General features: G+C 35.0%; 1 protein-coding gene across 5 annotated transcripts in view; it reads left to right on the top strand.

Moving 5' to 3' along the window:
• LOC132552780 (alpha-adducin-like) overlaps window positions 1-20,642 on the top strand; it is a 68,269-nt gene extending 47,627 nt beyond the window's left edge. For 2 of the 5 annotated variants that reach the window (XM_060216970.1, XM_060216971.1), the window contains 8 exons: window positions 267-386; window positions 712-804; window positions 2,411-2,425; window positions 5,349-5,550; window positions 6,107-6,229; window positions 9,618-9,725; window positions 16,205-16,317; window positions 16,657-20,642. In XM_060216970.1, the coding sequence (XP_060072953.1) occupies window positions 267-386; window positions 712-804; window positions 2,411-2,425; window positions 5,349-5,550; window positions 6,107-6,229; window positions 9,618-9,725; window positions 16,205-16,317; window positions 16,657-16,779 (897 nt within the window). In that variant the 3' untranslated portion in view covers window positions 16,780-20,642. Of the gene's footprint in view, window positions 1-266; window positions 387-711; window positions 805-2,410; window positions 2,426-5,348; window positions 5,551-6,106; window positions 6,230-7,729; window positions 7,895-9,617; window positions 9,726-11,067; window positions 11,152-12,610; window positions 12,692-13,679; window positions 13,746-16,204; window positions 16,318-16,656 lie in introns of all 5 variants that reach the window. The other 3 variants (XM_060216974.1, XM_060216972.1, XM_060216973.1) reach the window with 3 other exon arrangements.
• Window positions 20,643-27,776: the final 7,134 nt, after the last annotated feature.

Raw genomic sequence — 27,776 nt, 5'->3', positions numbered from 1 at the left:
TATAAAATAGAATTTGATTGTCCTGCCTTTGTTTATTTCTGTCTTCTGAGCAATTTACATAAAACATTTTATAACACCTTTTGAGGATTATGATATTTCTTGTTTGATTTTGTTCAATGACGGATGTGAATTACATGTTGTTTTTTTCAGTTATTTTGTTCAGTGGGAGATTTGAACTTTATTTTCTGTCTACTATTGATACAGGAGTATTTCTGTGTCAATATTGTTGAGTAACAGGTGTGAATTTGAAGTTTTTCTGTCAACAGTGGGTACAGGAGGATGAAGATTCTCCAAAACGGGCGGCCATGTCAATGAGACTAGATAACCCTAATCAATTCGCACCACTTGGTGACAATCCCAAGGAATTTAAGCAGAGACAAAAACAGGTAATGTACACAGTGTTAGGCAGCTCTAATTACAAACTGTACAGTAGAGTTCTATCAGTAAGATCTAAGAAAAGAGCTTTTGACATTATTTTTTCAAAGTTTCTTTTTCGTATTTAAAACAGGCTATAGTTTGTGACAGAGATCAGTCACTGGTTTATTGTTGTATGATTTCTGAAAATATATATTGGTAATAACAATGGATGATCCTTACAAGAGATTAAGTCATTAGCCTGTGATATTTTGTAGTGTTTGGCTATTTATGAGTTTTCAATGTAGAGCTTGTCGTATCACTAAAAGTTTGTAACTGTAAATGTATTTGATACAGATCAGAAAGGATTACTATGAGGAGAAGGTGAATGCTGGACCTCAGTCACGAGTACTTGAGGGAATGACGTGGGAAGAGGCACAGAAACTGAAGGTAAGTCAGGAAACATGATACAAAATTAAGAAATATTACTTTTGTTAGGTGGTAAGACACATGCTTCAATTTATCACATCCCTTGTGTTAGGCCACACTTCAGTTGGGTACACTCCCTTGTGTAAGAACACACCTGGTGGTAGGACACACACTTCAGTTGGGTACACTCCCTTGTGAAAGGACACACCTGGTGGTAGGACACACACCTCAATTGGGTACACTCCCTTGTGAAAGGACACACCTGGTGGTAGGACACACACCTCAACTGGGTACACTCCCTTGTGTAAGGACACACCTGGTGGTAGGACACACACTTCAGTTTGTACACTCCCTTGTGAAAGAACACACCTGGTGGTAGGACACACACCTCAATTGGGTACACTCCCTTGTGTAAGGACACACCTGGTGGTAGGACACACACTTCAGTTGGTACACTCCCTTGTGTAAGAACACACCTGGTGGTAGGACACACACTTCAGTTTGTACACTCTCTTGTATAAAGAAACATTACGCAGTAGGACACATTTTTCAGAAGGATACAATCCTTTTTAGAAGAACACACCTGGTGGTAGAACACATACGTTAGTAGGGTACACTCCCTTTAATTAGGTCACACCTAGTGGTAGGACACCCTCTTTTGTAGGTTACACTACCTCTCATTAGGACACCTGGTGGTAGAGCCCTCTTTTGTAGCTTATACTACCTCTAATTAGGACACTCCTCTTCCATGATAGAAAATAATCAAATAGAATATACTTGGAGGAGGAGTAACCTTGTTAATACCCCTTCTATAGTTTCTATACCCTGGTAGTAGGTTGTAAACCAGCATCGTAGAAAGCAAATCTTGTAATAAAACACTACAAATACCTACATCCATTCATATTAAAAAAAACTAGTAGCTATAGAAAGCTGCTATATTTATGGTCAAAATGTCTCACTGTTAAAGTCATATGTCTACATAGAATCTTCTTGTGAAGAAACAGCAACATGTTTATCTCCATGTAGCATACCATCAACTATCCCAACAATCATATATACATCCTGACATGTCTGCTGGTGTTACTGGAAAATTGAACAGAAAAGGCTAGCAAGAGCTTGTTTAGTCTGTTTTATTTTTTTGATAGAATTTTATCATTGCTTTACCATAACATCGTCTTCAAATATCATTATCATTTCCTTGTGTTCCGATCTCATTCATAGAAAGCATGCTGTTCATTACAACTTTTGCTCAAGCTCAATGGTGAATCTGTTTTAAGTATTCCACGCAGTTTGATTTTTTTGATGCTTAAATGTGAAACGTTTGCTGTTTTGAGATTAATTTTGCACCATGGTTCTGGTGTTTGATATGATTAATTAATTTTACTGATATTTTGTTCCATTTGTTTATTTTTTGTATGACCTTATTTCAAGTTGTATTAATGTAGTATGTACTGTGATGTGTGTCCTTATTCCATGTGAAACACAATTTTTCTCAGTGTAAAGATGTGTTTTGTGTTGTTACCAGTGACGTCGTTACAAATGCTGATCTGGTGTTTGTATGAACAGTTCATTTTGACATGAAATGCATATTGAGTTTCTTTTTCTTGCATTATTTTCTTTACTACAGGCTGAAGGAAAACTAGTAAGTGTCCAGATTTGGTACAGTGGTTTGAGTTATCTCCCCTTGGTAATATTGCATCAGCTACAATGATTATTGGTTTTTGACATTGAGGGAGATATGAAAGATATAAGGCTTCTACACAAATAAGATTTATTTATCAGTATAATATCTGTGAAATAATACATGTGAACAAATGCACAACAAAAGCATAAAAGGAAACAACAAAAATAAGATATCTTTTATAAAAAAGATATTAAAATCATTGTAGCTGATATGATTTTGGGATCTCCTGAACTGAATTTTTGATTGAGATGTACAAGATATTATCCATTACATGTGTATCCCTATAGTCACTATGTATTCAGATTGTGATAATATTGGCATTTGAGGATAATGAGGAGATATGTAACTTACCTGTACTCTACATCAATGACATACATTACCTGACTAGATAGTAATTGGCTGATCTCCAATTAAGAAATGTGATCGTATTGTTACATAAGTTTATACATGTATAATTTCTGTATTTTGTTTAGCTATTAATTTGGTGTTGGTGCTAGTAGGCTTGTTAGTTAACACAAAAATGTATTTCTAGTTTTGATACTGTTAACACTGATAACCATATAATACCTGAGAGCATGACTTAGGGTAGACCAAACCAGCTACCTATATTGCATGATATTATTGAATTAACCAATCACCTTAGCATAAACCAGATTCCATTGTTTAGTGATTATCTGACTTAATATAATGGATTTTCAATTCATTGGTTAAGGATATGTTTCATTTTTTTTCTGTTTCTATTTTTTGTGGATTCTTAAATGGTTATAGCTGTATAATTAAAATGCAGTGTATGAAAAAAAATGTAATTGGTGATATTCACATGACATTTAATGTCAGTCATCAAAGATATTGTGAAAATAAATATAAATAATTATCTGTCAAACATTTAACATCAAATATAAAAAAATCTATGGTATATACCTGTATAATCACTGCAAAAATATCCCCAACTTTGACACTGCAAAAATAAACTTCACCATGATTATAAAAAAAAAAAAAAGACTCCTTTTATTGCTTCATTTGTATCTATTTTAAGTAAACATTTCTCCCTTTTGCTCAGATTAATCATTTGGTTAACTTTTTTATCTGATATTTTAGCTACAGTAATATTTTGTGGTTTTTTCATATCTTCTAACCCTCTTTCTCTTAATATTTCAAATGTATTCAATATTTGCCATAGGTAAGAAAGACCTATTTGAGAAATTTAACTGTAAAAAAATCACAGGATAAACTGATTCACTGATGGTTTTATCCAATTAAAATAATGCCAATATTTCTGGGCTTTTAAGAATGTCACCAAGAATCTGACCTAGAATGAGGATGTTATTTATGTGTTCTTGCACTTAATCACCGCCTTTTTGAAAACTTAGAAGCAAGTATTTTTTTAACAAGCATGATCGGGAACTGTTCTTGTACAAGAGACTTTTAAAGGTTTACAAAATAAAGATTGTTATCATTTTCTATGAATGTTTTTGATATTTTGGATGAAAGTTTTCAATAGAAATATTAGAATATGTTAAATTCTATTAGTTTAAACTATTTGCTCCTTTATCAAGCAAGATCATAGTGTGGTGCTGCGCAATGATATCTTAATATCAGGTAAACTTTGCTGTGGGCATTACTGAGTTAAATAAAAGAAGGGAAAACATCAGGGAAGTTATTTGAAAAGTTGACAAAAAATCAAATACTATTAGAATGTATCACAGCCTTAAAGAGAATTTATGATAAGATCAGGTTATCTAGATCACTGACACACATCATCCCTTGTTTTTGTTAACATCTTACCCAGATTAACATGTCCTGTTTTGAACTAATCATAAGATTCCATGATCCCAGTGTGTTTGTTTTTAATATTTCATATTTTACCATTGGTACTAATTAAGTTTTGCCCAAAGCTTAATATTAAAATGAAGTTTGATAATGATATCACATAATGTTTTGTCTGTTATATATTGTAATTTTGTTTTTTATTTTTTTTTTTCAAATGTCTTCGACACAAAGTTGACAAAAATTAAACTGTTTTTCGAAGAGAAAAAAAAATCACAGAAAAATGTCAGATTGTTTTAATTTCATTTTCAATGTAAGGAAATTTAACAATTGCATGATGTGTCATGTTAATTGATGATTGAAATGCCTCAAGTTTACACAGTACTGAGTACAATACAAGGATGAAAAATTTAGTGATGCTTCACAGACGTGTGGGAGGCTTTATTGGCTTTTCATAGCTAATTGATGATAAAGTGGATTCAGTATTGCTAGTCATTGTAGCTGCCTGTTTGTGATAGTTGTTTCTTTATCATGCCTACACTCAATAACTGCTTTCACTATTAGCTTTTGTGCTTCTTCATGGTGTAGTAATATAAAATTTCCATTTTGTTCCATTTCTCTAGCATCATTTAAATGTTTTCAAATGAAAATTAGTAAAAATCCTTTTTTTTTCTTTCCCATTTCGTCATTTGACAGCAAACCATTTGATACTTAGCCTGTTTCTGGTTACTGCACCAGGTTGATGAATACACTTTAGTATGTAGTGGATTGGAGGTTGAAAATGAAATCAATGGAATACACTTCAGAATTTCTGGAATCGACTTTCCATGCTTGTTCATATGTATCAATAATATTGTATTTTGAATGTGAATATCACAATAAGCAGTTATCCAAAGAAGAAATTCATTTGTTTTGCTGTCTATGCTGCATATTTTATTTCATAATAGCTCATAAAGATAAATATTACATTTGTGTGAATTTCATGCATAATGATGACATCTATGTTTTTTCCTTTTGAAAACAGGTAACCCACTTCAAATTTCACAATGATTATAACCTTTGAAATAACAATTGTAAAAGACGATGAAAATTTAACTGTATTGGTTCTTTTTAGGACGGTTCGTTAAGTCAGGTTGGTGACAGTGTAATCGTAATTGGAGCTGCATCCAAAGGCATCATTCAGCGTGACCAGCAACACAATGTACAAGTGTACAAATCCCAGTACCAGGCAAACCCATTCGAGTCTATGACTGAGGACGAGATTGAGCGGTATAAGATTGAGGTACAGGGAGGCCATGTGGACTCCGGCGAGCCAGGTAAGAATCTATAGATCTTTAATAACATCTTATGCTTGCCTCTGATTGGTCAAAATTGAGAAATTGACAGATTTCACTTAAATGTGGTATTGGGGACTGTATCATGGATTCTATTTTCAAATCAAAATGGTGACAAATTGAAATATTGACCAATTCTGTTCAGATTTTGTATATGGAAACTCCGGGGTATTGTGAACACTTTTGCAGATTTTATTTTTGAGCTATATTAAAAGGGCAACTATTTCCTGTCTGTTGATCAGTCAAAATTCAGATATTTCTTAATAAAGGAGTAGTTTGGGAGATTTCAGTTATAGTGCCTATTACACATTTAGTAATTATCAAAAGTTAACTGATTAATGAAAATTTCAGAATGTCGAGATTTGTAAGATCCAAGTTTTTAAAAAAAAATTTAAGAAAAAAAGATCAAGGTCCTTGAAATGTAGTAATTACAAAAATTGTGAAGTCAGTTAATCAATTTTTGAAATGCAGATAAATAAGAAAGAAAAGTAATGACCTATTTGTATTAATAATGCAGAATTAAACCTTTTGTTTATAGAAGAAACAATTGAGCCAGGCCCAGATGGAAAGCTCATCTCCACAGACGAACGCATGCAGACCATACAACAGCAACAAAAGATGTCACAATCTTCCCTGACGGAAACAAGACCTGCTGAAGAGGGTGAGTTATCTCCCTTTTCCCATTCTACTTGTACTAAAACTGTTGTTTGGTAGAAGATGGAATTAGACTCTCTTGTTGATGTTGTCAAGTGACTTGGTGGGAGATTTCTGTTTATATTATAGAAAATTATTTACGATTTGATCATGAAAGTTTTCCCTAGTGGAACTGTTTATTGCCCTTGTAAAAACCTGTGTAAACTACCCTTATGCCTATTTCATATTTTTCATTTTTATTAGGGGAGATAACTGGCTAAATCCATAAATCACCTCTTAAAATGTTCTGAAAATGATACAGAAAGCAAAACCAAAATGAACAATTTACATTTTGTCTGGTTTTTAAAATTTATGAAATGAAGAAGACAAGAATTCTGTTTTCTTTTTTAATTGCCCTCTCCCAAAAAATGTTGATATGACAACATGCTTTCTTCCTATTAACTAAATATAAAAACAGAAATGACTCACCAGTAATTTTCTACATAGCTATTATTGATGGCTTTGCTTATAAGAGTAATGAGTTTCATTCTGTTCGCTTTGTTCTATATCAGCATAGTCATTACTGTGTGGGGCTATACTCGTACAGATATTTAGAAACATATACATTTATAACATATTGGTGGTGGAAAAGCTAACAGAAAGAAAAAAAAAAACATTGGATACAGTAAGTGATATTTAGCAATATTGACAATCTATGGATTTAAATGTATTGAGCGAGTCGTTAACAATAGAATGTTGAAAGTCTTGATTTCTAAGCAAATCCTGAAAGAATCTGTTTTGAACCAGTGTTCACTAAGTAGATTGATAAGGGGTGGGGGAGAGGGGGAAGAAGCTGAAACGTATGTAGAATTATGCTAAAAACAATCTGTGGGGAAATGAATATGTCTGCCAGAGCACACAGCAGTCTACATTTTGATTTGTCTCAGAGTATACAAAGTGTATGATATACAAAGTTCAATAAGATGTTGAGAAAAATGTTGATTCAGTTTTTGGCTGAGAGTAAATCATTGCTCCAATACCAGGGATTAAAAACCTTTTTAGAAATACTAACAAAAATGTAATTGCTATACCATATTTGCTGTGATTAGTGCCCACCTCTCCAATCTAGACAGATTTATCTAAAAGAAAATCTGAAAGAAATGGAATCAAAAAGTACTCTGCTTGTCAATAATTACAGGAGGTATGGTAATATATGCCATATGTTGGACATGGTTTTTATGTTGTTAATTATTTACAAAATTAGATTAAAAACTGGCAACCCAGTTACTGAAATTGTTTGGAAAAGATATTTTCAAAAGAAACTTAAAAGTTTAAAATCTACACAATGATGTTTACAACTTGGAAATAATGAAAAGCAATTTTGTGAGAGAATTAAGTTTTGGCAGTAACCCAGTCTTCAATTGAAGTAACCTGTCAATGGATTTTGGTATTTACAAAGCCATGTCTGATTGTGTGTCTGTAGAATTAGTTCATATTACCTTGCATGCTTGTTGTAATTGCATGATAGTGCGTTCAGCTGGTAGTGTATCCGGTCAATCTGGAGCTAATGTGACCAGTGGGCTGACCACTGCTTCAAAGTCCCCGGTGGTGGAAGATGATGATGACGATGACGACGATGTATTCCTCAAAAACCCCTCCCCTCCCACTCAATCTCCCCTTCCCAACACCACAGGTCAGTAGTCCTTCAGTAACATATGCTGAAACTATGCTCCTTACAATTCCATACTGAAAGTACACTCCTTGATGCAGCATGTAATGAATAGTGATATGGTACTTCCTGGAGGAAGCTACACTGGTATCACACTTTGTACATGAAATATTAGCTTGATGCGTTTTCATGCTGACGTGCTTCATACACAATCTATACTGATAATCCCATACGATTTATTTTGTTCTGTTTCATTCTGATATCATGCTCCTATACAAATTACACTCTATTTACTACCCTAAATTCTCTTGTGCTGATATCATGCTCGCTATACAGTTCATACTTCATGCTGATATAATACTCCCTACGAATCCTATATTGTGTTCTGTATAGCTACAATTCTATGTAATTTTGCTGTTTCTGTAATCTGTTCATATTGCATGAACGTTTGAACACCAGAATAAACTTCTGTATATATCACCAATACACAGTGACCTAAACATGCCCTATGGTCAGTAAGGAAAGACCTAGGTAGGACCAGTAAAAGTTTGTCAATCTTTATGTAGTGCACATTCTTGATAAGCTTATTGCTTAAGACTTGTTAAAGCTAGAAGCATTCTGTAATGTGTTTATTTGCATTAACGATATGGCAGTCTAGTTATCGTGCAAAGCTTAAATAAAATATTTCCAAACTATCAGTCATCAGTCTCGGATTATTGTTCTTTGTTGCTATATGATATAATTTATTTATTTGATTTTTGATGTCAATATTCACCCAATGAAACTTTCATGTGGAGAAAAAAATAAAAGAAAAGCAACACCACCAATAAAAAACCCAACCCAGATGAAAGGATTATTGTCAAGAGTAAGAAAATTACTTTTTTTAATGAAGATGTGTTACTTGGTACAGTTTCAGGCCAGACTCAAACTGAACCAGTTTCTAAACGTTATCAATGGCTCATTGTTTGAATGATGTACATATTTATGTTTCCATCTTTTAGATTCTATTCTGGCTGCTATTATGTAGCATCCTACATAGATTTGTCTTCACAGAAGCTACGAGAAATATGTGTGTCAACCTTCACACCTGTTAGACTTACATAATTTTTCAACGGTTGTGTGTCCGTCCTAATTGTTTTTTAAGAACGAGTGATTTTGAGTTGTTGATTTCATATGTAGCTATGGGATGCCATCTCAATGTTGCATTATCATTATTGATCATCAATTTTCCCACCAGGCTGGCTGTAGATAGTTTGGTGTATAATTAATTTTCAGGTCTGCAAAATTAAACTAAGTCATCATTTGATTTCAGTGTTTTCTTTCATCAAGCAAATATTGTCTGTCACTTCATGTTATGATGTAACACTAGGTACAAAATCACAATTTCTGGGTTTATGGATGATGTTACAAGAAGAAATTTCTTATATAAAAATACATTAGGCACTTTTCTCATCATCAGAACTTTCTTACACACTTCTCTTGTCCTTTGACCGTCATAATTTCAGTTTTTGTTTCCCAATAAATTATTTTGTTTAGCCACTCCAAGAAGTTCAATTTTAGTCCAACACAGCATTTGTAGTCCCCATGTTCCAAGCTTTATTTGTAAAATGTTTTTGTACGTTTTTGTATTGTTTGCTTTTTCATTTATAAAAGCTTTCATTTTACTTTCATAAGATTAAATTTTATTAGACATAGCAATGCTTGCCCAGTGTATTCTATGAATACATAAAAAATATTTCTTTCACAGTCTCAGCACCTCGCAAGAAGCGAATGTCGAAGGAGACCAATATAGATGATATACTAGACCCCTATGTACCGCCTAACCACATGTACAGCACGGATGATAAGTATCAGGGTGGGTGACTGCCACATGTTCATACTTGTGTAGTCATGCGCTTGCTCCATATTTGAATGCAGGGTTTTATTGCGGAGTTGGTTCTAGTTTTTAATTGTTATAATTCATTTGTGGGGTTTGTGCATTTTGATACGTAAATCATGACAAAGTCTCGGCCATACTCCAAATTGGATTCAGATCGTGTAGTCATCAAAGACGATAGGTTACTCTCAGCCATTATGGATAATTTGAAAAAAAAAATCATTTTAACTTTGATCGAGATTTTTCTACTGCACCGGTCAGAAATTACAAAATGATTTTCAAATCTTTTTCATTATTAATTGATTTCCAGATGAAGAAAGCTCCTTATCTGACGTCAGTCTTTCAAACAATGTTATTTTCCCATACCATGGTCAGTAAAAAATGAAACATGTACTTGTAATCAGAAATTTGCTTCAAAGAACATTTAGTATATAGAAAATCAGAATTACTACCAAATACGGCAAAAATGTTCGAATATTTTTAAGGCAGAAGCAGAAGATGAATTTTATCGTATGTAATATATTGTTTTATAGACAAGATATCGTTGAATGGAGAACCAGAACCAGAAATGCTTGATAAGGTTGGATATGTGGGTCTGGTATTCAGCTCGGACCAGATATTAACATCAGTGTTACCCAGAAGTTTATCCAAAATTGTATTTGCAATATCAAGATGAATGTATTTATTGAAATTTTAATCAGAAGTTAACCCAAATTTTATCTGTAGATAAATATTATTCATAGATACTATACTTTATGAGAAATATATACCAATTAACAAATTAGAAAAAGAAACAAAAGTTTTTCAATTAAAAATAATCAACGGTCAGAATCTGGTCCAATATATTGATATATTGGTAGACATCATTCTACATATCCTTATGTATAAAAAAGGGCTTTCCAATTAAGATCACCTTAATTATATATCAAGACAAATATTACATAACTGCATATTGAAGAAAATACTGTATATAATCGGGAACAAAGAACGGACATATTTCATGTCAGAAATTTATTTAAATTTAATACTGCTAATCAATATCTATTATATCCTTGTAGAAGAACATTTTTACTATTTACTTTCTCATTTGTTTCCAGTTTGGCCTTTTACTAGAAATCTTGCAAAAGAGCATTAGTAGATTTTTTAGTATTTAATAAATGCTGTTATATCTTACAAACTTATTTCTATCAAGATTACATCAATTTATAAACTTGCTTCTTAAACTAATAAAATTGAGTTATTTCTCCTTATTATGATTATTCCTTTAATTGTCACGCTTGGTTTCATTGCAATTCCCCCCTTATTTTGTTGCCTTTTTTAGCACGTCGGCGACCCAAATCGGGCGCCTGGAAGGAGACAGCCATAGATGATGCGTATGTTGCCCCTGTCCCCTCTCAGCGGTTAGGTACAGACAGCTCATTGTGTACCTCCTCACATTTTGTAGTGTAGAATTGACCACAGATTCTCCAATCAATGTTCCTTGAAAATTTGTGATTTAACTTTTCAAAATAAAACAACAGGAAAAAAGGACTACAGAATGGGAAATAACGGGGTATGTTTGTAAGGTTAGGTGAACATCACTGATTTTTGAATTTTAGTGAAAACAATGGAATGGTGAATATTTTTTCTTTTTTAATTTGCTTGTTTTAGTTGTAAGAAGAATGAAAAGAGAAAGATGGTTGTTGAAACTGTGGTCCTCTGAATTCACTTAAATCATTGGCTCAGTTTTGTTGGACTGTAGATGAGGTTTCCAATATTCACCATCAATTCTTTTAGATTTTCAGCTCACATACACATGACATTAAGACTTTTAAGAAGTTTGAATTCCTGTGGCACATAATCATTCTGATCACTAATAGATTCACTTTTAACTTGATTTGCCTCCATTGTGATGATTTACCAAGATAATGTGGTGTTTTGGTCTAGATTTCAGGTCGCAGGGGAGACAATACTACATGTAGATAGGGGAGACAACTCCTCTAACACTGGAAATGGCTTGCATGCAGTAGTGTAAAATACAAAACCCCACATTATCTTGAAATTCTTTAACAGGTTGTTTTCTTCACAGATTGACTTGATAAAAATCATACAAGCTCATTTAATTTTGCTGTGGTATCATTTAATCATATACTGGGGTTATTTTTAGATTCATTATCATTAATGATTGAGATAATTAACTCACCAGGTGAATGGAAGTTACAATGGGATGTGGTTTCATTGAAATATTTTGTGACTTGCAGATCTACAACATAAAGACTAGAATTTGTGTGAAGAAAGTAGGATTATGACACTGAAAATTTAGAAATACATTTCTTACAAGACTGCATGCAATCTGAGGCACTCTGAATGGCCCCCAAAAAATTTTCACTCTATAAAACATCTAAATTTCACAAGCTACATGCATGCATATGTTGTATGAATTTACTTAATTTCCTTAAAAATTTAATGACAAGAACTATAATTAAAAATAAAATTCAGGTTATTATTTAAATGGAAAAAATATCTCATTTTGACATACAACCAAACATAATGCCTTGATAAAAAAAATTTGTTATACTTGTAACATAAGCAAAGGTGTTTTCTATTTGTTGTCAGTTAATTATTATTTAATTTGTTGGATGTTGTGATTTGCATTTCAAGATGTTGTTTTTGATGTTGTGACTTTTATTTCAGATGTGTTTACTTTTAACATGCTTCAGTACAATTAGTGTGTAAATGTTATTTGTATATTCTAGTTGACCTTCACTGCAACCCCTACAAACCACCAATGGACTGGTCAGGTACAAATGGCCATACAGTTCATGGTTGCTTGGTAGGGAAGGGAAGGTTAAGCATGTTTGATGTTGTTTTTGCATGTGTAACAGAGCCTGCATCTCCAACTTCCCCGGCACCCGTCATACTCCAGCGATCAGAGTCCACACGGGAACCCCCAAAAAGTCCAGAACGTAAGCATGCCATGTGACCTTTTGACCCTATGACCCCTAACTTTGATGCCACTTTGCAGCTATCCAGGTTTATCTAATTTTAGAACTATTGAATTGAGAACTGTTTATTAAAGGGCCAAAGTTCAGGCCTGTTCATGTTTTTGGTTCTGATAAATATTTGTAAAAATGAAGATCGGTCTTTACACAGTTTAAGACATCTTGAAAGTTGTACAGTTACTGTCACAAAACAAAGCTAAAATTCAAATATTTGCTGCAAATTTTTTTGTCTGACCCAATATCGTTTAATTCTTTGATAAGTCTTAACAATTTGTTTCACAAAGTGGTTTCATTTCATTCACATTTAATCGTCACTTTATCATATGTTAATTAAATATACCTTTGGAGGACATTAGGGATTTCCACTAGTTCATGCTATCAAAACTTTTGTCTACTTCTGTGCATACTATTTAATAAAATTAAAATCTTCACTCAGTATGTTTTACATTTTAATTAATTGCAAACTGGTTTGATTTCTATGATTATATATTTCATCCTGATGCATACATGAGACGCTGTGCACATACCTATTTTGCATTTTTTTTTATCATTATAGAAATTTATTTATAGTGTTAACTTAAAATTTAAAAGATATTTTTTATCTATACACAAGAAAAACAATAGCTGGAGAAAAGAATTTCCAGCTTTATAGCTTGAGATTTCAACCTTTTCAGAATTTTAACATAATGCAAACTTTTAATATTTCCAATAGAGTGAACTTTGAAATTCTATATTCAGAACTTCTGTTTTTAAAGTCAGTTTCTATCTCAGCCTATTTTAAAAAAAATTGAAGGCCTTAAGGTGTATATCTTGGTTTCTGAAATAAGACTGTGCAAATGATAGAAGTGGAGATCTCCATTGTTTTCTCCAAAGTTTCCCCCACATCTATCTCGCTAACATGAAGTTGTCTGAGAATGTAGATAGTGTAATGTAGGATCACTGTTTTTCACAGTAATACAGGAACTCACTAAGTCTAACTTTGGGCGCTCTAAATCTGAACGTAAGGCTAAAGGCAAAGGTAAGCTGACACCTCTAGGACGGAGGATTATCTACACAATCCCCTGGGGATGGAAAACTCTTTCTGAAACCACTCTCCATGGGGATTGTGGATAATACTTGTTTCATTCCACTTGGGATGGCAGATTAACCATTTCTGTTTTGCTAACTTTGACACCTGCATGCTTCTTACCTGTTTTATTAGTAATACCTAAATGGCCAGTATTGAGCTTCAAAGTTTGAATTTGAACACATTCTTTCAATGTTTCTTATGTTTAGTTTGTATTACGCCCTAAAATAGAGATAATGACATTAATTTATGGTATCTAAAGATATCAAAAGATAACTTATATCTGTTTTGTTCAGTATTGAAAGAATAATTCAAAAGATAACTTATATCTGTTTTTGTTCAGTATTGAAAGAATAATTCAGAATTAAAAGCATGATTTATGTGAACTGAAAAATGAATAATTAAAGTCAGTCAATGATAATGTAATATAAAAAAAGTTCTGATTTTCTAACTTGTCAAACTAAAATTTCAACCACCAAATTTTTAGACATTCATCTTCAATAACCAAAAGCTTTATATCCTTGCTGAAACCCTTCCTCACAACTTGGATCCTAATTTGTCTTGATGCTGTGTCTTATTGTGTCATGTTGGTTAGATTTGGCTTTTAATGTTGTTTCCTTGGTGTTGGGTACATATTAATTTAGTTGTTTATGCATCCAAACTATCAGTTTTTGTAAAACTGATTAAGGAAATATGGGCTGAGTTGTTCAAATTCTATTTGTAAGGATTTAATTGAACAAAATTGTTTAAGAAATAAAATATAGAGAACCATTGTGACATTATACCTGCTGAAATCGGGTCACATCTATAGTAAAAAGCCTATAAAGGCCTCAAAATAAGCACCATTTTGTCTTCTGTTTTTAGTGGCCTTTATTGACAGGTGTGAATGCAATATTAAAGAAATGAATCTCTGTTATGTATAGCTTTTAATTTTCATTCTGTTCTGTAGTCCTTTTATCTGAACTTTTACTAAATAGAAATACTGACTATCCTTAGAACAACTTGTTAATTCTGGAACTGACCACTATCTATTCTTTCTGTCACTAATTGGTAGTGCCGTTTGACTTCAAAGCATACAGGTTTAGAATGTTTCAACCAGAAGTACTTGCTTACATTTATTTGAGATATCAATGGATATTTATTGCATTATTTTGTAAGTAACTCAATATTTGGGAGTTTAAAGTTCAGTGCACATGGTTAATCTATAAAGTTAGCTAAAAGGTATTATGTTTCAGAAAACAAGCATAAAATGCGGGCTACTCAGTACTAGTCTACCTTGTTTGTGTACCAGTTCATGGACAGAAAGGGTTTAAAAACGTGATCTTCCTGTCCTTGAACAGGATATCTTCTCTTTAGAATTACCTGCTATCTTTTTAATTAAATAGCAAGATAATCAAGGACTTTGTGTAGTTGAAAATAATTTAAACCAACACCTAATTAAATGTAAAGAAAATTAATCTACTTGCAAGTATTTACTGTCTTAGAGAAATAAGAAATAAAAATCATATGAATTTGTTGCATTAGAACAGAAATGATGAAAGTTTTACTGAAGAAATCACTGAGAAGTTATTTAATTGTACTAAATTTATCTAGTTGGCTTAGTTGGCTCCCTGTCTATAAAGAACTACACCAGAATACCCAGAGTATTTATTTCTGTCTTGTACTTTATCAACAATATGTCTATGAAAATCACACTTGGATTTCATTACTCCTTGGTTGTCTACTATATGATTAACAACAAACCTAATAACAAAATAACCCACCATATCATATTACAGCTCAATATTGATTTTAATACTGTAAATATCAGTAACATTTCCATAAAATTTGTAGCAGCTTGCCTCATACTTTAAATAGAATGAACTAGCAATCCTGTACCGAAGGATGAAATACATCAAAGTTTACATCATTATGGTGTATAAACTATTGTCAATGGTTTCACAAATATTCTACTGTACCATTCTGGGTAATGGATATTTAAATTCAGTATGATATACTACTGCACTTTTTTCAACTGACTTTATATGCTTGAGGTAATCGGAAAATATTTGTTTTGGTTTAAGTTATCCATTTACATGTATTTTCTATTTCAGCTATTTCCTGTCAGCAAATGACAAAAATTTTTTGTATCATCAATGATTTTTTTTTTAAATATTGTTGTGCTTGTATAATCCATTTTCATTAAATATTGTGAATTTGTGAAATCATATATTTACTTAAACTCCTTTTATTGATGTTGTCAGCTAACAGACATATATTGATGTACATAATTTGTGGTATGGCACATGTTATTACCATGATGTGATAGTTGCAATTTTTTGGTCAGGTAACTGTACTGTCATTTATATGAAGTTCAATTTTTTCCCCCAAAGTTCTTTTAGTAAAACTACTTTTGCTGTCATCCATTTCAGATCGTAAACTAAATGGCGATGAGAAGCCATCTTCCCCCGCCAAATCAGACACGCTGAAGTCCACAGACAGCGCTAGCGGAGGAGAAACACTTGAAGATCGTAGCAGTAAAGAGGTGAGAAAAGCCTACTTAAACCAATTATATTTTTCTTTTATAGAATAATAAGAAGATTCATCTTCCCTCTTTATTTCAAGAAATAATGAAACTTATAATTTCTTAACTTAGTTTGCCCTTAAGTAAATGATGCTTGTTAAATAAAGTCTGGAACAATTCATTCTTTACACTTGAGGCCGTCTGAGACAGTTGTGACCACATGGGTGGGAGTTTGGTTTGGCACTGCCCAATGGTAACCGGAGCATTTAACATACTGGATATTAACAGATTTGTAATATGAAAATAAGCTTCATCAAACCATGACAAGGGATATTGAAAACAATTTATACCTTTTCACAGGGATCTCCAACTAAAGAACATCCATCACCATCCAAGGATAAACAGAAGCAAAAGAAGAAGAAATTCCGTATGCCTTCCTTTGGCAAGGCCAAGAATAAAGAAAGTAAAGAAAGTGCCATTTAGTCTGAGAGTAGGAGATAGACATGTGACTAAGTCATGTGATCTTTATATGTGGAATGATGCAAACTTTTTTATAATTGCACAGAACAGAAGCATACATTTGTGCTGACTGTTTGATTGTGATCGGAAAGACCAGAAATATTGGAAAAGAAACAATTGTCTTGGTGACAAGAATTTTAAAACATTTTTTGGTCCAATTTTTTAGAACCGACATGTTGGGATGGAGCTTCTAGCTTCCTGTGGACAGATTAACTCAGTAATGTGTATATGCAGACTTTCCCTTAGCTTATATTCATTCATACGCTTCCCCGAGGATTGAAACAGAGAAATAAGCAAAGAACAGCCAGCAGTATTGTGCCCACTGTCCAGATATAGGTGTGTTTGGGAGAACACTTACAGAAACCTGCCTCCACTAGTTGTTGGGTGTACCACCAGCAAGTGACCTCTTGATTTCGCTGGATGTACATTCATTTACTTAGGATTCAGTGTCTAAAGTGCAGTCCCAATGAAAGACTGGGTTTTTTCGTCTGTCAGATTATTAAAGACATAAAGCAGCATCTGCTTATCTGTCTAGAGCTAAGAAAACATAGGCCATCTGTCACAGGACTCTGTTGGAGATGTCGATATATGGATAGGTAGGCAGTTATTGTACTTGAAGCAGATTGTGGGTGATCAAAGACGATGGCCGGTTAAAGTCTTAATACCTTAATGCACTATATTGTTGTGCTTGAACGAGAGAAATATTTTTGTTGACGTACCAGGTAGGGAGTTGGGTGCTTTTCCTGTGTTTTATTTCAAACATCTTTGTTTCGTTTGTTTTTTAAATTTTTTTCATTTTTTATTTTGTTTAAAAGACGACTAAATAATAACATGCTCTTCCAATCACATCATACATGTATTTTACATTGAAAGTTCGTTAAGCATCCCAGCAATGTTTGGATAATGTCTCTACATTTATTGTCGTTTATCCACTGGTTATATAAGATGTTCATGATCACCATTTTGATTTGCTTGGATAGCTTCAGAATAATATAGACATAATATGGTACAAAAAAGTTATGTTGAAAAAGAGGTTTTGTCACATTGTCATATTTATTGACACATAAAGGTAGATATCCAAGGTGAAGGTTAGACATTGGGGAAAGACTGGGAATAATTAGTGTGTTCAAGGGAAGTAACTCTGAAATTGGGTGAAGTTGACCCAGGCTTGTTGCAATACTAATTGTGTGTACATAAGTGTCAGTCCCGTAAATGTAGTTCTGTCTCGCTAAAAAAAAAAAAAAAAAAACCATAAACAAAATCATCACATTCACTCATGACTAGTTCTGCGGTTCTCTTGCTTTAAATCAGGTATGGATGCACCTGAAGGCAGCACTGTTTCATATTTACACAAAAAATAAATAATTCCTTCTTTTGTCATGTGATGTTGTAAAATAATTAGTTACAGTATATTTCTCTCCACTCCCATATTGTACTGTGTTCAATAAAGTCTGCCTGAAGATTTTTACTATCAGTCCTGATATTTCATCATTTCTGGATGTTTTTTAGCATTCTCTGTAAGTTTGTGGTATGTGTATGATAAGTGGCATATAGAAGGAATCACACAAAGTTCACCAGAATCGTTTAAAGTGGTAAATTATCTTTCATGCTGAAAGAAAGTTGAGAAAATCAACAATGTGTTGATTGAGAAACTTAATCACATACTTATGTGCAATTTTTTCCATGGTTTCATTTCAGTGTAACATAAGATGGAAGAGCTTATTGCGTTTAAAGATGAAAGAAAATCCTAATGTTCTTGTATAGGTGTTTTTTCGATGATGTTAATACATTTTGATATATGGTCTTGCCATTTTTTGTATATTGTCCATACTCTATACATTGGTAATGTGTTTGAAACATGGTTGCTCAACCGGTATTTATATTTTAGTGCAAGAACAAGAGGTAACAAAACTTGTTGAAATACCTAACTGGCTGACAGTTACTCCTCTTTTTGAAAGGTCACCAATCATGATAAATCTCCTTATAAGGTGATGTTTCGTTTCGATGGGGAGTCATTTGATTCAAGGTGGGGGTCGAGTAGGGTGGGGCCATACAAGTTTTATAGATCTGTAGTGAAGGGGAAGGACTGGCAAGGTGTGCGGCACAGGCACAGCGGACTCATCGACTTGTACACCAGTATATAACTGTTTAATGTCGTAATATCCAAGTTGATCTTTTGCTTCACTATAAACCAATCTTAAATTGACAAAACCTGTAATTAAGTGTAGTCACACCATTTTAGAAATGGGCTTGTAAATTGTATTCTGTTTTGTAATCTCCGTCACTAGTCAACCATATGATTAACTCACTGTTTTTACTTAGGTTGGATATGTTGAATATTTAGCAACTCGGGCAGCTTGTCAGCTTGTTTCTAGTTTTTTTCAAATAGCGTTTGCTCCAGATGGTTTTCAAGAATGTTATATTGTAATAAGTCACTTGTGATGGACAGAAAAAAAAATCTGAAAATTTAAAGGATTCTGGTTAAATGTTTTTTAAAATAGCTTTTAAATGTAACTGTCTTTCCGATTATTTTCAATATTTATTATATTTATAATTATATTAAGGGCAGTGACTGAAGGATTCAAAATATTAAAGTAGCCATTTTATATGCATGCTGATTGGAGTCACGAATGCTAAACCACAAGTAGAAGGCCTGTCCTAATAGGCTTATAACATTAACAACTGTATTTACAACTGGTATAATTCTTTACAAATATTACAATGATGTATATATTTCAATGCCTTATTGTAGTGATGGTTGGAGAAATTCAAGTTAGATACTATATTAATTCATAAAAATGAAAAGGCAGGATTAATTGTTATACATAACATGAACATTTTAGGTTGAATATTCGTCTTATGTAAAACGAATTCATGGTTAAACTGATAAAGATTTTTCCATTTAATACTCTGCAACAGCAAAGAATAGTTATTCGGATTGGATAGATACCACTTTGAGAGTGATTCGTTCACCCAGAAATCATGATAAAAGATTAATTTAGATAAATCAGCAATAAATGAAATATTGACGGCCATATAAGTCAGTGAGCCGGTCAGATTTGTTCCAGTTCCCTGCCATTTTATTTTTTCATTTTTTTTTTTTGCGCCAAATGTAGTACTGTGATTTTCATATTATGAATTATGTTTTATGTGTAAATAAACCATTATTGCCATTGATTTTACCTGCTAAATGATGTGTTTTAAGTTTCAAACAACAAAATGTAGATTTTTATGTTCATCATTTTATATTTTCATTTCATTGTACATGCAATGTATTTTTTGTATCAAGTTAACATCGTATGCACTTAAAATATCCACACTTTGCAACAGATTTGTTTTATAAGTTTTCACAGCTTGGTAACCATAGTCACAAGATTTTGACTTGCTTTGCAAAGCCACAAAGTGTTGACATGAAGATCAGGGTCATGACTTTTGTCAAATGATAGCACTCCTTGTTGCAGTATTTTTGACCTTGTTGTAAATTTGGCATCTTTGTGGCCTTGTAGTTGCAAACAGAGGTCATTTTCTTTGACTCTTTTTTTGTCTAATCTGTTTTTATGTTTGTTAGTGTTTTCTGATGTCAAAGATGCTGTAAACAAAGTCAGATTGGTCTAATTATTTGTGTATAGTTCTGATCCTGTCCACAATTTACTGCTCAATGTTATTTCCGTTTATTTTTTGTACAGGCCTTGTGCCGTATAGGCTTGGGGTGTCTGATGGACATTTTATGTTTAAACTATTCATTGAATTACTGCATCTCATGGTTGCCTTCAGCTTGTAGTCCTTACGTAAAGTCATGCTGTGTCAATAAACCATCTATACTTAAATTGTGTTTGTGTCTTCATTCCCCAACATCATCAGACCACTGACAGGAAGTTTCACACAGACAGAAAGCCTGTAAACAAACAACTTCACTCCCAACATCATCAGACCACTGACAGGAAGTTTCACACAGACAAATCCTATAACCAACCAACTTCACTCCCAACATCATCAGACCACTGACAGGAAGTTTCATACAGACAGAAAGCCTGTAACCAACCAACTTCACTCCCCAACATCATCAGACCACTGACAGGAAGTTTCACACAGACAGAAAGCCTGTAACCAACCAACTTCACTCCCCAACATCATCAGACCACTGACAGGAAGTTTCACACAGACAGAAAGCCTGTAACCAACCAACTTCACTCCCCAACATCATCAGACCACTGACAGGAAGTTTCACACAGACAGAAAGCCTGTAACCAACCAACTTCACTCCCAAACATCATCAGACCACTGACAGGAAGTTTCACACAGACAGAAAAGCTCTAATCAGCCAACTTCACTCCCAAACATCATCAGACCACTGACAGGAAGAGTCATACAGACAGAAAGCCTGTAACCAACCAACTTCACTCCCAAACATCATCAGACCACTGACAGGAAGTTTCATACAGACAGAAAGCCTGTAACCAACCAACTTCACTCCCAAACATCACCAGACCACTGACAGGAAGTTTCACACAGACAAATCCTATAACCAACCAACTTCACTCCCAAACATCGCCAGACCACTGACCGGAAGTTTCATACAGAAAAATCCTATATCCAACCAACTTCACTCCCAAACATCATCAGACCACTGACAGGAAGTTTCATACAGACAGAAAGCCTGTAACCAACCAACTTCACTCCCAACATCATCAGACCACTGACAGGAAGTTTCACAGAGACAGAAATCCTATAACCAACCAACTTCACTCCCAACATCATCAGACTGACAGGAAGTTTCACACAGACATGTAGACCACACCAACTTCACCTCCAACCAACATCATCAACACCACTGACAGGAAGTTTCACACAGACAGAAAAGCTCTAACCAACCAACTTCACTCCCAAACATCATCAGACCACTGACAGGAAGTTTCACACAGACAGAAAGCCTGTAACCAACCAACTTCACTCCCAAACATCATCAGACCACTGACAGGAAGTTTCACACAGACAAATCCTATAACCAACCAACTTCACTCCCAAACATCATCAGACCACTGACAGGAAGTTTCACACAGACAGAAAGCCTGTAACCAACCAACTTCACTCCCAACATCATCAGACCACTGACAGGAAGTTTCACACTGATGGAAAGCCTGTAACCAACCAACTTCACTCCCAAACATCACCAGACCACTGACAGAAAGTTTCATACAGACAAATCCTATAACCAACCAACTTCACTCCCAAACATCACCAGACCACTGACCGGAAGTTTCACACAGACAAATCCTATAACCAACCAACTTCACTCCGAAACATCATCAGACCACTGACAGGAAGTTTCACACAGACAACTTAACCAACCAACTTCACCCCAACATCATCAGACCACGGAAGTTTCATACAGACAAATCCTATAACCAACCAACTTCACTCCCAACATCATCAGACCACTGACAGGAAGTTTCCTACAGACAAATCCTATAACCAACCAACTTCACTCCCAACATCACCAGACCACTGACAGGAAGTTTCACACAGACAAATCCTATAACCAACCAACTTCACTCCCCAACATCATCAGACCACTGACAGGAAGTTTCACACAGACAAATCCTATAACCAACCAACTTCACTCCCAAACATCGCCAGACCACTGACCGGAAGTTTCATACAGACAAATCCTATAACCAACCAACTTCACTCCCAACATCATCAGACCACTGACAGGAAGTTTCACACAGACAGAAAAGCTCTAATCAGCCAACTTCACTCCCAAACATCGCCAGACCACTGACCGGAAGTTTCATACAGACAAATCCTATAACCAACCAACTTCACTCCCAACATCATCAGACCACTGACAGGAAGTTTCCTACAGACAAATCCTATAACCAACCAACTTCACTCCCAAACATCATCAGACCACTGACAGGAAGTTTCACACAGACAAATCCTATAACCAACCAACTTCACTCCCAAACATCATCAGACCACTGACAGGAAGTTTCACACAGACAAATCCTATAACCAACCAACTTCACTCCCAAACATCATCAGACCACTGACAGGAAGTTTCACACAGACAGAAAGCCTGTAACCAACCAACTTCTCTCCCCAACATCATCAGACCACTGACAGGAAGAGTCACACAGACAGAAAGCCTGTAACCAACCAACTTCTCTCCCCAACATCATCAGACCACTGACAGGAAGAGTCACACAGACAGAAAGCCTGTAACCAACCAACTTCACTCCCCAACATCATCAGACCACTGACAGGAAGTTTCACACAGACAAATCCTATAACCAACCAACTTCACTCCCAAACATCATCAGACCACTGACAGGAAGTTTCACACAGACAGAAAGCCTGTAACCAACCAACTTCACTCCCCAACATCATCAGACCACTGACAGGAAGTTTCACACTGACGGAAAGCCTGTAACCAACCAACTTCACTCCCAACATCATCAGACCACTGACAGGAAGTTTCACACAGACAGAAAGCCTGTAACCAACCAACTTCACTCCCAAACATCACCAGACCACTGACAGGAAGTTTCCTACAGACAAATCCTATAACCAACCAACTCCACTCCCAAACATCATCAGACCACTGACAGGAAGTTTCATACAGACAAATCCTATAACCAACCAACTTCACTCCCAAACATCATCAGACCATTGACAGGAAGAATAACACAGACAGAAAGCCTGTAACCAACCAACTTCACTCCCCAACATCATCCGACCACTGACAGGAAGTTTCACACAGACAAATCCTATAACCAACCAACTTCACTCCCAACATCATCAGACCACTGACAGGAAGTTTCCTACAGACAAATCCTATAACCAACCAACTTCACTCCCAAACATCATCACTGACAAGTCCTCCAACCACACTCCCAAATCATCAACCACTGACAGGAAGTTTCAACCAAAACCAACTTCACTCCCCAACATCATCAGACCACTGACAGGAAGTTTCATACAGACAAATCCTATAACCAACCAACTTCACTCCCCAACATCATCAGACCACTGACAGGAAGTTTCACACAGACAAATCCTATAACCAACCAACTTCACTCCCAAACATCATCAGACCACTGACAGGAAGTTTCACACAGAAGTTTCACTCCCAACATCACAGACCACTGACAGGAATCCTATAACCAACCAACTTCACTCCCAAACATCACCAGACCACTGACTGGAAGTTTCACACAGACAAATCCTATAACCAACCAACTTCACTCCCAACATCATCAGACCACTGACAGGAAGTTTAACACAGACAAATCCTATAACCAACCAACTTCACTCCCAACATCACCAGACTACTGACAGGAAGTTTCACACAGACAAACAGGAAGTTTCCTATAACCAACCAACTTCACTCCCAACATCACCAGACCACTGACAGGAAGTTTCACACAGACAGAAATCCTATAACCAACCAACTTCACTCCCAAACATCGCCAGACCACTGACAGGAAGTTTCCTACAGACAAATCCTATAACCAACCAACTTCACTCCCCAACATCATCAGACCACTGACAGGAAGTTTCATACAGACAAATCCTATAACCAACCAACTTCACTCCCAAACATCACCAGACCACTGACCGGAAGTTTCATACAGACAAATCCTATAACCAACCAACTTCACTCCCAACATCATCAGACCACTGACAGGAAGTTTCACTCCTATAACCAACCAACTTCACTCCCAACATCATCAGACCACTGACAGGAAGTTTCACAGAGACAGAAATCCTATAACCAACCAACTTCACTCCCAACATCATCAGACCACTGACAGGAAGTTTCCTACAGACAAATCCTATAACCAACCAACTTCACTCCCAAACATCATCAGACCACTGACAGGAAGTTTCATACAGACAAATCCTATAACCAACCAACTTCACTCCCAACATCATCAGACCACTGACAGGAAGTTTCACACAGACAGAAAGCCTGTAACCAACTTCACTCCCAAACATCGCCAGACCACTGACCGGAAGTTTCATACAGACAAATCCTATAACCAACCAACTTCACTCCCAACATCATCAGACCACTGACAGGAAGTTTCACACAGACAGAAAGCCTGTAACCAACCAACTTCACTCCCAACATCATCAGACCACTGACAGGAAGTTTCCTACAGACAAATCCTATAACCAACCAACTTCACTCCCCAACATCATCAGACCACTGACAGGAAGTTTCACACAGACAGAAAGCCTGTAACCAACCAACTTCACTCCCCAACATCATCAGACCACTGACAGGAAGTTTCACACAGACAAATCCTATAACCAACCAACTTCACTCCCAAACATCATCAGACCACTGACAGGAAGTTTCATACAGACAAATCCTATAACCAACCAACTTCACTCCCGTTAGTTAAATTAGGAAGTACGTAGTGCATAATGATGGTCAGTATTTTAATCACATTCACCTTAGATCACTGAACAATGAGTAGTAGGACGCTCTACATATTGATCTGGCAGAAAAATATACACAGAAAATTATTATCTGACATGATCATCAGTTGCCATTTCTTATCAGCTGCAAAGCAGCAATAAATATATATATATGACAAAACAGGTCCATCTATCAGACCGTTTAATAAGACATCAAATGTCTCGCTCGGAGTGACAACATCAGATTACTAAAATGCTTGTTCAGAGAATACCTGGATTTTATGCATGCCTGTGTCTGTGTAAAAGCAGAAAATCAGAGGTCAAGGGTCACATGTCTAATACTTTACAATCGGTATAACCTAGCTCGGAATCCAACATCAAAGGTCTTTTCAGATTGTTTGTTGTCAATAGAAATTGTGCATTGAATGATATACTAGGATATGCATGTACTGTAACAATACTTGGAGGGGATATTGCTATCAACAGCCAGGATGTGTCGCTCTTGTGCAATGACTACCAATATCAAATAGTTTACCGTCTGGTAATGAACAATTGAAATGCTCTCGGTGACATATTTGCGAAACAATTCTATCACAAGTTCCTATGAAAATGTTACACAATAATATGCTTACAGTATAAGATCATTCACATATAAGAAACAATGACTCTAGGTTATGTCATCCATTGTTCGTTTTGTTCACAAACCAATCATGTTACCAGTGACTGCTTTACATGTCACCTGTTAATGTTGTATATGTTACCTGTGACTGTTCTATATGATACTTGTGACTGTTCTATATATTACCTGTGACTGTTCTATATGTTACCTGTAACTGTTCTACATGTTACATGTAATTGTTCTATATGTTACCTGTGACTGTTCTATATGTAATCTGTAGCTGTTCTATATGTTACCTGTAGGTGTTTTATATATTACTTGTGACTTTTCTATATGTTACCTGTATGTGTTCTATATGTTATCTGTAACTGTTCTATATTTTACCTGTAAGTGTTCTATATGATACCTGTAACTGTTCTGTATGTTACTTGTGACTGTTCTATATGTTACCTATAACTGTTCTATATGTTACCTGTAGCTGTTCTATGTGTTGCCTGTGACTGTTCTATATGTTACCTGTGACTGTTCTATATGTTACCTGTGACTGTTCTATATGATACTTGTGACTGTTCTATATGTTACCTGTAGCTGTTCTATATGTTACCTGTGAATGTTCCTTATGATACTTGTTACTGTTCTATATGTTGCCTGTGACTGTTCTATATGATAATTGTTACTGTTGTATATGATACTTATTGCTGTTCTATATGTTGTCGTAACTGTTCTATATGTTACCTGTGACTGTTCTATATGTTACCTGGTGGTCGGGTGGCGCAGTGTTAACGCACTCGCCTTTCACCTAGCCGACCGGGGTTCGATTCCCGGAACGGACGTGAAAAGGTAAGGGGTCACCGGTTTTCCCCGGGTACTCCGGTTTCCTCCCACAATAAGGCCCCTCGCGCGCTTACATCCGGGCCAACAAGAGTGATTAGTATAAGTTTAAATAACTTGTTTCGCAATTGTTGTAAAACAAATAAAGTTTATATTTATATATGTTACCTGTGACTGTTCCATATGATACTTGTTACTGTTCTATTTGTTACCTGTAACTGTTCTATATGTTACCTGTAGCTGTTCTATATGTTGCCTGTAAATGTTCTATATGTTACGTGTAAATATTCTATATGATACCTGTAACTGTTCTGTATGTTACTTGTGACTCTTCTATATGTTACCTGTGACTGTCTTGTAAGTGACCCCCTTATTGGACAGTGACTTATAAGTCAGCTAAAGGTAACTTGGAATTGTTGGACCCCTCTATTGTACCAACCGTGATGTTTTACATTTTACAGTGTAAAAAAGTATACTACTAGACAGTCATGTTTCAAAATAGTAGTTCTAATTCACACTTGACACGGTCGAACCGAAAGTAGAATTCATTAATAGTTCTAATTCAAGTTATTCCCAGAATAGAAGATTGTGATGTGCGCCAGTTGATAACAAAATCATAAACATGTATTAGAAATATTCACATTATTCGTTAGGTGATATTTTTTTTATAATTTCCCTGAATGAAAAATATGCATGTATTCACGTTGAGCTCTCTAGTGTCTGAATTTGGAATTTGGAATGTTTTGAGATTAGAGGCGTAACTGCCTGATAATAATTAAAATACACTTCTGTTCGTTAAACATTAGGCGCTTTGGGTTCTTATACCATAGGTGGGGTATTAATCTCATATATGTGCCAATGACAGAATAGAACATCCTGATATAGAGAGAGTTACTCATTTTGACACATTTTGATCTCATTCTAAACTGTTCCGTTAAAAATGGGTTGTTCCAACAATAAAACATAATTGAAAACACTATTTGTATTAATCAAATCCGCAACTTGACAAATGTAGACTTAGGATGGGGATGACCTGCTTTGATTGTCGGAACACAGTGAAAATTAATTCACAGAAATGAAC

Source organism: Ylistrum balloti, unplaced genomic scaffold, assembly GCF_031769215.1.
Source record: "Ylistrum balloti isolate Yb309-2 unplaced genomic scaffold, AGI_CSIRO_Ybal_v1 Utg370280, whole genome shotgun sequence".
NCBI classification, from domain to species: Eukaryota; Metazoa; Mollusca; class Bivalvia; order Pectinida; family Pectinidae; genus Ylistrum; species Ylistrum balloti.
Note: the sequence above shows the minus strand (reverse complement) of the source record. Positions and strands in the feature narration are given on the sequence as shown.